General features: G+C 41.4%; 1 protein-coding gene across 2 annotated transcripts in view; it reads left to right on the forward strand.

Annotated features, from left to right (window-relative positions):
* Nucleotides 1–1,355: 1,355 nt before the first annotated feature.
* The window catches only part of SLC25A16 (solute carrier family 25 member 16), a 42,344-nt gene continuing 29,369 nt past the window's right edge, over nucleotides 1,356–14,330 (forward strand). For both annotated transcript variants that reach the window (XM_075533695.1, XM_075533694.1), the window contains exons 1-2: nucleotides 1,356–1,624; nucleotides 11,500–11,592. In XM_075533695.1, the coding sequence (XP_075389810.1) occupies nucleotides 1,501–1,624; nucleotides 11,500–11,592 (217 nt within the window). In that variant the 5' untranslated portion in view covers nucleotides 1,356–1,500. The remainder of the gene's footprint in view (nucleotides 1,625–11,499; nucleotides 11,593–14,330) is intronic.

A 14,330-nucleotide genomic window follows, 5' to 3' on the forward strand; every position in this document is an offset into this window, starting at 1 on the left:
TACCAGTGCTGAGATGCTTACGGATCCACAGGACTTCCCACCCTCTGGCCTGTGATCTTCCTGCATTCTGCATTGTTGCATGCGTTTTGTGAGTCTGAAGAGAACTTAATAGATTGTATTGGACATATGGGCTAATGCCAGACTTATGGGTGTGATCTGGACTGGCTTGAGATATTTTCTCAATATTCAATTGCTCTTGTATGTAAAGCTCTTTCTTATACTCATGACTCTCCCTGGATTTGTTTCTAGTCTATCTGGACTAACACATCAAGAAAAATAATTTCAAGCTTCAAGTTACAGTCTGGAAAGATTCTGTGGGGAAAATATCAAATGGTACAGGAAGCATCAGGGAAGATGAAAAAACAGAGTTACTCCATAATTTCAGGAGGTAGCAAGATCCAGGGGTGTTGAAGGATGAAGTTCAAATTGCACTGCCATCAAGTCAATGCTGACTCATAGCCACCTTCCTCTGGGTTTCCCTGATTGTAACTGTTTACGGGAGTAGAAATCCTCATCATTGTCCCTTTGTAGCAGCTGATGGTTTCGAACTACAGACCTTTAGGGTAGCAGCTCAGTGCATACCTCTCTCCCAGTGCCTACCAAAGGTAACAGAAAAGTAATTTTGGAATATTATGGGGTCAGGAGAAGGAAACTGGGGTTTCTGCAGAGTTTAGGACAGAGGCTTGGGTTGGTGTAGAATGTGAGAGTTAAAAAAAGAAAAGAATGTGAGAGCTAAAAGGAAGGTATAAACCAAATCAGACAGGCTTGAGAAAACAGAAATGTTTGTGTAATTTGTAGGGTTGCAAAGAAGTAAGATTTGGAGACTTTAGCAATCTTCCTTGCCGGAAATAATGGGACGTTGTGGACTTTAGTGGGTGCTTAGCAGAGGCTGAGGTTTAGGGAAGTCTGAGGTGGCAGAGCAGATTTAATTGCAGATGGGAGCAAAGTCATAGGTGTCTGGAAAGGCAGAGGAGCCAAAGGTTGGCCTGAAATGGGTGCATCTTAGGGAGGTCAAAAGACGGTCCAATGGGCAGTACAGGCTATTGGGAGAAGGGGAGTTCTCCGAGGTGGGGAACTTCTGAAGAATTCTTTTTCCTTTGTTTCCCTTCTGAGTCTGAAAGCATGGGCCCTAAACAGCAGAGGATTCAGGGCTTTGGTGAGGCAGGGTAAGGGAAGTACTGGGCCTGGTAGATTCTTTTCAGGGTGCCCAGATCTTGGCTACCGCCCCGCCCTGGCAGAGCCCGGGCCGGGGGAGGGCGGGGGTGGACCCGTCCGTGGTCCCGCCCCGGTCCGGCCCCTCGGTCCATCCCATCCAGGGACAGTCTGGGGCGGAGTCCCAGGCCGCGCCCCCGACGTACGGCATCACCCGGCGCCTCCGCACCGGTGCGGTGAAGCCCAGCCCGCCGGGCCGATGGCACAGTGGCAGTAGTCCCTCCACCATGTCCCGCGCCAGTGCCTTGTAACCCAGCGGCCCAGGCTCCCTACTTGCCTCGAGCCCCGATGCCGGCGGCGGCGGCGGCCCTGGCTTCGGCCGACCCCCCGCCCACGATGCCACCCGCGTCAGGGACTGGCGCGCCCGCCGCCCGCAGAGACTTCTACTGGCTGCGCTCTTTCCTGGCTGGAGGTAGGTGCCCGCCGGGAGGACCCGGCAGCGCGCGGGGCGAGGGAGGCTGGACCCGAGCTCGAGGGTGTACCGGGACTCCGGCTGCTGCATTGCCCGGCAGATGTTGGCCTTGACCTGCGGTGTTGTTAGGTGCCGTGGAGTGCGTTCCAGGGCATGGACCCCCTGTGCACAGGGAAGGAAACACTCTGTCCTCCAGTCTTTGTTATGTTCGACTTAAGCCGCAACCCCGTTGTAATACATGTACAGGCAGGGTCTCGGGCTTCCCAGGACGCGCACAGGGGATGGGACAGCGCTGCAAGGCTTGCCCGGAACCCGATCTCCAGGATGGCACAGTGTTGTAAAGCGCCCTGCAGCCCGTTCCTCTACCCAGCGACCCTGTGTGCCAGAGTGAAGTGCCATCCCCCCATCTTTCTGTGTCTGCGATAGTTGTTGCAACCCCTGGTCAGTCCATCCGTTAGAGGTTTCTCCTCCTTTTCGCTGACCTTCTACTTTATGTCGCAAAATATCTTCCAGGGACTGTTCGCTCCTGATAGCAGGTCCACAATACCGCAAAGTCTCACCATACTAGCTCCTAAGGAGCACTCAGGCCGTGTTTATTACCAAGTTGTTTGTTCTTTTGTCAGTCCAGGCATATTTAGTATTTTTTACCAATACCACGATTGAAATGCACCAATTCTTCAATCTTCCATTTTAATTGTCCAGCTATTGCATGTATTTGAGGTGATTTTAAATACCTTGGCTTGGGCCAGGCACCCCTTAGTCCTCAAAATTAGTGTTTTTTTTACATATCTTTGTTGTTTTTTTAAGACCTTAAAGAAGTCTTTTGCAGTAGATTTCCCCAGTGCAATATGGCATGTGTGTGTTTTGACGTTGCTTCCATAATGCCTCCAGGAATTCAGTGAAACCTGAATTCATAAATTTCCTGAATTCATAAATTTCCTTTATTATAAAGACTGAGTGACTGAGTGTGTGAGATTGGATTTTACTGTTTGCTTAACAGAAAACAAATATTGGAGGCTCATCTTTTAAAGACATTGTGCAAAAAAAAAAAAGACATTGTGCAAAACAGTTTACAACTAAAACTGGTTCCAGTGATTCTAGTAAACTGTGCCAGCAGTTGGCAAGTACTTGTAGCTGATGCCAAAAATTTGCCTTTGTCTAGAGAACTTCCGATGTCCTCCCATCAATTGGTGTTTTGGTTTCCCTAAGTGTAGATCCTTGTAATTGGTTCCGCCTTTCCAACCCACCCACTCTCCACCCTCCCGCTATCGCCACTCTCACCACTGGTCCTGAAGGGATCATGTGCCCTGGATTCCCTGTGTTTCTGGTTCCTATCTCTACCAGTGTCCTTCCTCATTTACAATGATATGCTTTTTTGTTCTTATGATGCCTGGTACCTGATCCCTTCAACACTTCATGATTGCACAGGCTGGTGTGCTTCATCCATTTGGGCTTTGTTGCTTCTCAGCTAGATGGCCGCTTGTTTACCTTCAAGCCTCGAGGAACCCAGACGCTGTATCTTTTGATAGCTTTCTTCACCACATTTGCTTATGCATCTGCTTTGTCTTCAGCGGTTGTGTCGGGAAGCATCCTGGAATGCCAGTTTAATAGAACAAAGTGTTCTTGCATTTAGGGAGTACTTGAGTGGAGGCCCAATCTCCATCTGCTATATAGATCTATTTCCACATCAGCACATATAAATATATTTTCATATGTACATGCCTGTATTTAGACCTCTATAAATGCCTTTTGACTCCTAGTTCTTTCCTCTATTTCATTTTACTTTCCTCTTGTCCCACTAACATGGTCAGCTTTCATTTGGAATTCAGTAATTCCTCTCTGTCACATTGCCCTTGACCAAGCCCTACCAAGCTTCCTACACCTTCCTCACCATCAATTTTAGATCACTTGTTCCCTTGTCCCTGGGTTTGTTAATACCACTTCCTTTCCCCCTGCCTCCACCTCTCCCATGTCCTCCCTGGAACAGTTGGTCCTGTTGTTTTCTCCTCCAGATTGTTTATCAGCCTATCTTATCTAGATAGACCTGCAGAGATAATATTATGTACAAAAAAACAAGACAGAACAAAACAAAGCAACAAAAGAAAACACAACAACAATAAAATATCAATGACATAAAACAAGAAAAGAAAAACCTGTAAATAATTCAAGGTCCATTTGTTTACCTTTAGGAGTGTTTTCTGGTGGAGTCTGGCCCCAAGTCTATTTTTGGTATTCCCTTGGGACTTCACTGCTCTGTTCCCATTGCAGTTCTGTTGCACGCCCTTAGGGTTTGACCTCGGTGTGGCGGAGTCAGGTGGGGCACAATTCCCGCACTGTCTCTCCAATGTTGTGCCCCACAGCGCTATGAGTTAGTGAGGGACATTGTGTCTTGTAGTGGGGCCGGCTCTATGGTCCTCTCAGTGAGTTGGCTGCTCTGAGAATATCATCCTCAGGACTTTGGTGGGCCAGGATGTGCTCTACTCTCTTCCTCTCCCTTCATTTGCTCCTGTGTGCTCTGATCAGACATGTCTCTCTCTTTGAGCTGTAGCTTCAGTGCTGTCCTCTGAAGTGAATTCTTCTGTGGGGGGACTCAGCAACTTATGTACAATAGAGCTGCCCTGGTTCTGTGCCAGCGACACAATTGAACCCAGCGTTTCAGCCACTGTGTCAAACCATCTTGTCACACATCTTCCTTGTTTTCACTGTAAATCTTTGAGAAACCCACAGGGCAAGTTTTACTCTGTCCTATAGGACTGATCTGAGCTGGAAATGACTCGATTGTGTTGGGTGTGTTCACTTTGTAAGGTTGGTGGGTCAAACCCTTCACCTGGAGCTAGATGAGGCTATCTGTCTGCTCATGTAAAAATGTATAGTCTCAAAAACTCTATATAATGTCTCTAGGAGGTAGAATCCACTTGATGATGACAGTGGGTAGTAGGAGCAGATTTTGTGTTAATTGTGGGGGTTAGGGCCAAAAGTTCTGATTTAGACATGCTACATTTGTACTGTCCATTATGACCTGAAGTATAGGTAAGGAAAGCAGCGGGCCATCTCATACACTGCTGCCATAAGTAGTAATTAGTACAACCACTTTGAGAACCTCATTGAGAAGTTATCTATGAGGCTGAACATCTGCATTTTTTTTCATTTGCATATTATATGTCCTACCAGTTCCATTCCTGGGAAAGTACCAACATATCTATTTCTGTTCCTAACTGCAATATTCATAACACCCAAAACCTAGAAGCAACCCAAATGTCTATCAATGTTCAATGTATGATTATACAGCAAACTACTTTGCAGCTCTGAGAATGAGTCGATTTCTGTTATCTGAACAATGTGAATGAGCTTCACAAGCGTAATGTTGAACAGAAAAAAACCCAGCCACACACCAAAAGGCATATTGTGTAATTTCACGTTAATAAAGGTCACAAACTGCCTACCTTTTGGGTAGCAGCCAAGCACTTAATTATTGTACCACCAGGAAGCCTCTGCAAACGGTCACAACTTGACCTACACCATGAGAAGTCAGAACAGCGGTTGTTTATTTTTGAAGAAGAAACGGTAAAGAGTGATTTGGAGAGGCTAGGAGGGATTCTTTTAGGGAGCTGCTAAAGTTCCATTTCTTATTCTGGGTGGTCCTTATGTAATTGCACTCACCTGGCAATAATTCAATAAGTGACATGCTTATGATTTGCGCACCTTTTATTATATATTTTATACTTCACCACAGAAAGCCTATAAAATAAGGCAAGAAATTTTTGAGATCGCAAGCGGAGGAAGCAAAGAATCTTGACTATCGTATATACTCGTGTATAAGCCGAGTTTTTCAGCACATTTTAAATGCGGTTTTGTGGTAAAATTAGATGCCTTGGCTTATATTCGGGTCGGCTTATACTCGAGTATATATGGTAAGTTGCATTTCTTTTAGGAACGTGTATAGTTGTTTTTAGCCAGGTTCACTGAGGCATAATTTATATCCAGTAAAATTCACCCTTTTAGGTGTAAAGTTGTTCAGTGAGTTTTGACAGACATGTTCAGTACCAACCTCCACAGTCAAGATTTTAAAGCAGTTCTATCCTCCCCACAGAGTATCACTTCTCTCTGTCATCATTCTTTTCCAGCCTAAGCAACCATGGATCTTTTATTTTGCTTTTTTCTAGAATGTTATATAAATGGGACCGTACAGCAGTTCGCCTTTGAATTCTGATTTCCTTCACTTAACAAAATACGGTTAAGATTATCCACATTGCGTGTGTCAATACTTTGTTTTTTTTGTATTGCAGAATAGTATTCTATTTCATAGATATACCACAGTTTCACCAGTTGAAAATTTGCTTTTTTTTTTCAGTTTTGGTAATTTGAATAAAGTGGTTATGAAAAGTTGTGTGCAGGTTGTTGTGTTGATATGTTTTTATCATTGGTAAATATCTAGAAATCAGATTGCTGAGTGTTAGGGTACTGAAAATACCTTGGACTGCAATAAGGACCAACCGATCTGTTTTGGAAGAATAATTTCCAGAGTGCTACTTAGAGGCAAGGATGGGAAGATTTGTCTTACAAACTTTGGTTGTGTTCTCAGGAGAGACCAGTCCCTGGGAAAGGATATCATGCTCAGTTAAAGTAGAGGGACAACATAAAAGAGGAAGGGAGGGGTATACATGTGACAAGAAGGGCAGCCCCCAGATTCCTGATGGCGGCCTAACCTTGGTCACCCTTGAGTGGGCTTGACTTCCCTGGGCTCTCCTTCAGGGAAACAATCTACTACTATCCTTATCGGAAGGGGTGGGCCCTACTTATTGTGGGATAAACAGGGTGACTGCCTGCTGGATGGCTGAAAACCCTTAGGAAGACTAACCCCTGACCTACTTCTGTTGACCTCCAAGTGTATAATCATCTACCACGTGTAGCAAGCAGCTAAGTTTGGCATATTTGGGGGAGACAACTTTGGAGCAATTGTTCTGTTTCCCACACATATTGGTTCTAATCCAGTGTAAAGAAGACCAAAGACAACTGGACCAGTAGATTTGGGAACAAGATGGTGACTGAGTATCACACACGGGAGGGACTCCACAGAGAACAGCATAAAGGAGCCACTGAGAGGAGACAGAGACAAAGCTGCTCTGCAAAGCTTAGAGGACAAAAGAACACATACTAACACAGTGGTTCTCAACCTGTGGGTCGCGACCCCTTTGGGGGCCGAACAGTCCTTTCACAAGGGCCGCCTGAGTCATCGCAATAACAAAATGACAGTGATGAAGTAGCAACGAAAATAATGTTAGGGTTGGGGGGCGGTCACCGCCACATGAGGTGTATGAAAGGGTCGCAGCATGAGGAAGGTTGAGGACCACTGATCTAACAGCTCTCCCGCTTCTCGCTCTAGTATTATTTTTTCTGTTGTTCTTTAACTTTTCTCTCTTGGCCTTTCCTGCCATTTTCCTGTTTAATTTTACTGACTAAACTTTAGTTTCACAGCTCTTAAAATAAAAAAATAAAATAAAAGAGGAAGGGTCTACAGGAGATTTATTGACACAGTGGCTGCAACAATGGGCTCAAGCATAGAAACAATTTTGAGAATGGTGCAGGTCCAGGCACTATTTTGTTCTGTTGTGAGTAGGGTCTCTATGGATCAGAACCACCCTGATGGTACGCAACAAAAATAACAATGTTTGACCTCACAAGAATTTGCCAACCTGTTTTCCAAAGTATTGCTTATGTTTAGCACATGGTATTGTTCACGTACTTTTCCATTCTAATAGGTATTTAGTGGTATTCCATTTTTCTTTTAATTTGCATTTCTCTGAGGACTAAAGGTGCTAGGCATTTTTCATGTGTTTGTTGGTGATCTATATCACTTTGGTAAAGTATTAGATCAAAATTATGGGGATTGACATAACGCTGAAGATTATACAAGGAGTGTGGCAGTTATATAATCTGTCAACTTGAGCAAAGGGCTGGAGTCTAGCTGTCAGGAAGGTCCTAGCCAATGATGCCTCTGTGTGGGCATGACCTTCTCGTGAGGAGTCTGGGAACTCTCATCTTCCTTCCTTGGGGTGTGATGCACTCTCTCTCTGCTACACATTCTTGTTTACAAGCCACGTGGAGCCACGCTGATGGTAGCCAGAGCCCTGGCGCTGGAAGAGCCACGTGGAGACCCACGCCAGGGCTGAGATACTTCCACCACCACTGGATCCACCACTGGCCTGTGATCTTCCTGCAGTCAGCATCATTGCATGGCTGCGTGAGTCTGAAGAGGAATTTATGGACTAGTATCAGACAGATGGGCTAATATCAGACTTATGGACTTGATCTGGACTGGGCTGGGATGTTTTCTCAATATACAATTGCTCTTTGATATAAAGCTCTTTCTCACACACATATGAGTGTCACTGGATTTGTTTCCCTGGACACACCCAGCTTAACACAAGGTGTTCTCTTGAGTAAGTTATTTTCTGTGCTTCAAAATTATGTAATAAGGTCATCACAGAGGGTTGCTACGATGGTTAAAGGAGATAATACCTGTAAAAGTCTTTCACAAGGTCTGCAGCCCAGTACTAAAAAGACGAAGTAAACTCACTGCCATCGAGTCGATTCTGAGTCTTAGTTACCCTGTTGGACGAAGTAGAACTGCTCCTGTGGGTACCCGAGACTATAACTCTTTATAGGAGTAGAAGTCTCATCTGTCTGCAGTGGAGCTACTGTTGGCTTCAAGCTGCTGACTTTGTAGTTAAGAGTACAACTCTCAACCTACTCTGTCACCAGGGCCCCTTGCAGCCGAGGACTTGGTACTAGGCTATGTGGGCCAGCATAATGGCCTTTGAGTCTGTTTTGACTAATGATGACGTATGATATGTAGAACTGTAGAATTGTGTTATTAACTATCCAGCATCAACTCGGTGGCAGTAAGTTTGGTTGTTGTTGTTTGTTTTTTTTGGTTGACTAACTATGGCCTTGGGAAAATTTCTTAATTTCATTATTCAATCTCAAAAGCAGATAAAAGCTGCTTGACTGAACACAATGGACTCTGTAATAATGAATTGTCCTGTAATGTAGTGTGATAAGCAAGTTAAAGTATTATTAAAGGAGCTCTTCCTGCAGTGGCCAAAATAGTTTGCTGCTCACTTGACCCGCAAAATCAGGTAGCATATGTACAAATATGCTTGATACAATTGATGTGTGGCTTGTTAAAAGAGCTGTATGATTCCCCCAATAAAATGATCTTAAAAAACAAACAATAATGTAACCAAGAGGGTCAAATTTGGGGTCCATTTTAGGAACACCTGTGAAAATGCCCAGGCCATCAAGGATGTGCCCATCTGGAAAGGCCCCAATTTTGAAAAACGTCACTTTGCAGAAGCAGTGAGTGTGCCCGTCTGACATTACACTCGTGGCGTTGGTAGGTGTGCCCAGGGCGGAGAGTGGGGTTGGACACAGGGTCAGTGGTCCAAAAAGAAAGCTGAATTCTTGATGCACATATTTCAAAATGCAGACAGTGATGCTGAACTTAGGGTTTAGATTCAACCCTAAACAAGGCCTGCAAGATGCACCATGAGCTCCCCCAGCCACATTGAAATGATCCTTACTGAACAGGAACACATTGGTCCTAAACCCGAAGAGGTATCTTGGAAGAAACTGAAGAAGCAAAAACTATGTCTCGGAAGTAAATTAAGCTTAAAATAAAAGCTAATAAAAGTTTATGTATAATATAATTAATATGAGATATAAAATATAAATAAAAGTTTTATTAACCAAATTCCATTTAAATTCAATTTTTGGTTAATTCAGTTTGTAATTGAGAAAATAATAATAAAAAACATGAAAGAAACTATACTGAAAGCAAATGTACTGTCAATTGACTTGATGGCAATGATTGTTTTATTTGGGGAGTGAATTTCATAAAAGGAGCTCTTAGTTACATGCTAACTGCTCACATCAAGATCCGCATGTCAAACCCACCAGCTGCTCCAAGGGAGAAAGATGAGACTTCCTGCTACAGTAAAGATTTACAATCTCGGGACCCCGCAGGAACAGCCATATGAGATCTCTTTGAGTAGGAATCAACTCCATGGCAATGAATTCTGGCAAGGAGCACCTGTCTCTCTATAGAATCCTGCCTTTGGAAAGCATCTGCATAGCCGGGAAACCTCCTCATTGGAAGACGATAAAAGCTATTTGATTTAACCCAATGGACTGTAGTGATGATTTATTGGCTAATAATGTAATGTGATGAGCAAGTTAAAATCCTTTTTTTTTAAAAAGGTTAAAATACTTTTAAAGAACCTTATTGACCAAATTCTAAATAAATTCATTATATGGCTAATTCAATACATGAAAATAATAATATACTCTAAAATAAGCCTGAAACCAGATAGTCCCAGATGTCAACTATTAATAATAGTTCAAATAAAACAGAAACTTCAATATGAATCCCAGGATTGATGAACAGAAAGTAGACTAAGGGTCTTGAGGGGAGGGGGGAACAGTGGTGGGGTTAAAAGGGAAACGATGTTAAGGAGCCCATGTAGAAAACGAATGTCTGGAAACTGGTAGCAATTGTACAATTCTACTTGACGTGCTTGAACTCCGGAAGTATATCTGTATTAAATCCTAATTAATAAAAGTAGAGACTTCAGGGGGAAATGACTAGATGAGTATAATATTTGAGAACTGCTGTGTTTTTTGTGTAAATCAGAACATGGATTTTAAAATCAGATCATGAATTCTTAAGTATATGTTTATGGGTTCGGACTGATTTTGTCTTACATGTTTAACGTTTGTAAAAATAAGACTTTACATTTTTTAGCAAATATGTATTTAGTGCTTACCTAATAGATACCAAGCCCTGTTGGGTCTCTAGGTACCAAGCCCTGTTGGGTCTCTAGGTACCAAGCCCTGTTGGGTCTCTAGGAGTAAAGCAGTGAAAGAGACCCACAATTCCTAGCCCCCTTTGCCTGCAGGGATAGCTTTTCACCTATTTATGAGTTGAATTTTATTCCAACTCACAGTGGTCCTAAAGGGCAGGAAAGAGCTGCTTCCATGGCTTTCGAAGGCTGTGAATCTGTATGGCAGTGGAAAGCATACATTTTTCCCAAGGAGTGGCTGGTGGTTTAGAACTACCTAACAGCCCAATATGTAGCCCACTGTGCCATGTGACTGGATGGCAATGAGTTTGTTTTGTTTTTGGAGTGAATTTATACAAAGTGCTCTGATGGTGTGGTGGATTAAATGTTGCGTCGCTATCCTCAAGATCTGTGGTTCAAACTCACCATCTGCTTCCAGAGAGGAAGATGAGGCTCGTTGCCCTTGTAAAGCTTTCCAGCTTTAAAAACCCACAAGGGCAGTCTTACTCTGTCCTACAGTGTCACTATGAATCAGAATTGATTCAATGGCAACGAATGAGTGAATTTTGTGGATAAAATTTTTGTGATCATAAACAGACACCACTTTCAATCACCTCTTATACATATGAAAGTTTGAAAATGACTAAGACCAAAGAAGAATTAATGCATTTTAATTATGATGTTGGCAAAGAATACTGAAAATACTGTGAACTTCCAGATGAACAAACAGGTCTGTCTGTCTTAGAAGAAGTACAGCCAGAATGTTCCTTAGAAACAAGGATGGTGAAAGAGGTATGTCCTATGCTTTGACTTATAGTCAGGGAGACCAGTCCCTGACAGGCTGTCTTATTAAATTGTAGAGAATGAGGACTACTCATCTGCATATTCTTGCTACTGGGCTGTTCTAGCCATGGAGACTAAATTAGGATTCGAGGGTTTATTTATTGGTGATCCAGTATTCATTTCCTTCTGAAATAAACTAAAGTCAAAGTAGTAGAGAATTTCTTCCTCACATTAAACTTTTTTCTTTTTAAGGTATTGCTGGATGCTGTGCCAAAACAACAGTTGCTCCTTTGGATCGAGTAAAGGTTTTATTACAAGCTCATAATCGCCATTACAAACATTTAGGTAAGTTGACAGAAAACTGAATGCAAAGATCGTCCATCTGTTGGCTTAGTTTGCAGCTGTAAATTATGGAAGGAGAACACAAAAGGGAAGATCAAGTTTGGGGACACCGTTTTGCAAGGAATGTATTACTTATCTATTTTAATCCTTTCATTTGAAATAGTGGGTATATTTATTATCATTGTAGTGGCCTGTTACTCTTCAAACCAGAGTCTTAGTTTCATTGAAGTGTTATTTGCTTACCAGTGACAGATCCTGATTACTAATGGAGATAAAGCTTAATGACTGTAAAATTGAAATCATTAGCACCCAAAACAGTTCAATAAGATTGTTTTCACCAAATCCAGTAGCAAGGAGTGTACACTGATAAAGTGTATTATTAGAAAGAAAAAACTAGCCCTTAGTTTCATTCTTTGTTGAACTTTTTAATTCTAGTGAAAGTTTCAGAACAAAGTAGTTTTCCATCAATAGTTTGTACACATTTAGGCACATTTTGTCATTGGTTGTTCATTAGAAGTATAATAAGTAGCCATTTAAGTTAACATGAATGTTTTTTTAAACATTTTATTAGGGGCTCATACAACTCTTATCACAATCCATACATATACATACATCAATTGTATAAAGCACAGCTGTACATTCTTTGCCCTAATCATTTTCTTTTTTTTTTCTTTTCTTCCTTTACATTTTATTAGGGGCTCATACAACTCTTATCACAATCCATACATATACATACATCAATTGTATGGATTGTGATAAGAGTTATATACATGGATCAAAAGGCCATTGTGAGAACAGAACAAGGGAATACTACATGATTTAAAATGCGTGTATCGTAGTTGTAACATGAACGTTTTAATATGTCATTGGTGGAAGCAGAAACTCCCTACTGGCTTTTTCAAGGGCAGTTTAGCAAGATAACCTTCAAAAACTTACTTTTTAACTTAGCAGTTATCTTAAGGAGGTAATCAGAGATGTACTCAAAGGTGTAAGTATAAGGATCAAAGCATTATTTGTTAGCTTTTTAACAATTTGAATAACATTGCCCTTTTAACATGATCTTTTCATAGTTAAATTAAAAAACCATACTCAATATACCATATATATTTGAGTATAAGCCGACCCGAATATCAGTTGAGACACCTAATTTTACCACAAAAACTGCATTTAAAATGTGCTGAAAAATTAGGCTTATACTTGCGTATGTACGGTAATTATTTCAATTAAAAAGAATTAAAAATTATTTAAATTTAAAAGAAAGGTTAAAAATAAAAGAAGATAGAGCTATGTTGCTGGATAAAAGCATTGCTTTAGCTCCAAATTCTTTTATAAAGTTTTTTTTCCCCTTCTCATTTCCTCACAAAGCTTATCTATACATATAGGAACACCTAGATATACATGATTTGGCAAATGTTAGTTCTTTCTGATCCTAGCTGGATAAAGCAAGTAAAGATCCTGAGAGGATTTAAGGGAGATAAAAGCTTGATGTAACAGGTGCCCAGGGAATTTTGCACCTTACAGAAACTACACTTTCTTTTCCTGTGTTTGTAACATTTACAAAATGTGGTTCAGTGTTCTCTCATAAGGGAACCGCAATCCTTTTGCAAAGTAAAAATAGTACAGATCATAAATTGAAGAAGACCAATAATTTAATTATCTCAATGGGTTTTCAGAAACACTTTGGGAACATTCAACATCTATTCTTTGCAACCACCCATTTGACTTTGTGTTGTTTTGTTTTAAGTGGTATTTAGTAAAAGAAAAAAAAGTATGGTTGGATATAAACATTTAATAGATTTTGAGAATGTTTGGCTGTTAATAGAAGAATTTTAAGTATTGTTTTTGCTCATTGATATATCCATTCACCATCTTATTTTGTTTCCTGTTCTTGTATCTCTTCCTCCCCAGTACTTCCTTCTTGCTTCCTGTCTCAATTTCAGTTTTCTTTTGGGGCATTGGTGGTCAGTGGGAGATTGGGTTTGGTCTGCAGCCAGGACTCAAGTGCAGCCATGTGGCAACACTCACGTGTTGCCTGTTGCTATGACACGAGACAGGTGGAACTTTTGAACTTAGAAGGAATAGGAAGAACAGCCTCATCCTAGTGATCTACCTCCAAAAATTAGCCACTGAGAACTCTATGGATCAGAAGGATCTGACCTGCAAGTAGTCATGGGGGTGGTAGAGGGCACAAACCAGGAAACGCTTTGCTCTATTGTACATCAGGAATTGAGGGCCTACTTGATAGGCAGCTAACAACAATTATTAAAAGCAAACAAACCCAAAACCCGAAAGTCTTTAAATAAGTTATATGTGACAATCAAGTTTTAAAGAGTAATATAATAAACATAGCAAGTCCACCACAGAGCTTCAGACACTAGTATTGTTTTTATATAGCTAATAGTGCCTCTAATTTTTTCCATCATCTTTGATACCATCTTGCCCATAGTAGATTACTGTTGTTTTAATTCTCATTACCCTTAAATTGTTACAAACACATTCAATTTTTTGGCATATCACAGGGTTTTTATTTATTTATTTATTAAGATAGTTTTATTAGGGGCTCATACAACTTTTATCACAATCCATACATACATCAATTGTGTAAAGTACATTTGTACATTCATTGCCCTCATCCTCAAAACATTTGCTCTCCACTTAAGCCCCTGGCATCAGGTTCTCTTTTTTCCCCTCCTTCTCCACTGCCCCCTCCCTCATGAACCCTTGATAATTTATAAATTATT

This window comes from Tenrec ecaudatus, chromosome 16 (genome assembly GCF_050624435.1).
Source record: "Tenrec ecaudatus isolate mTenEca1 chromosome 16, mTenEca1.hap1, whole genome shotgun sequence".
In the NCBI taxonomy this organism is placed as follows: Eukaryota; Metazoa; Chordata; class Mammalia; order Afrosoricida; family Tenrecidae; genus Tenrec; species Tenrec ecaudatus.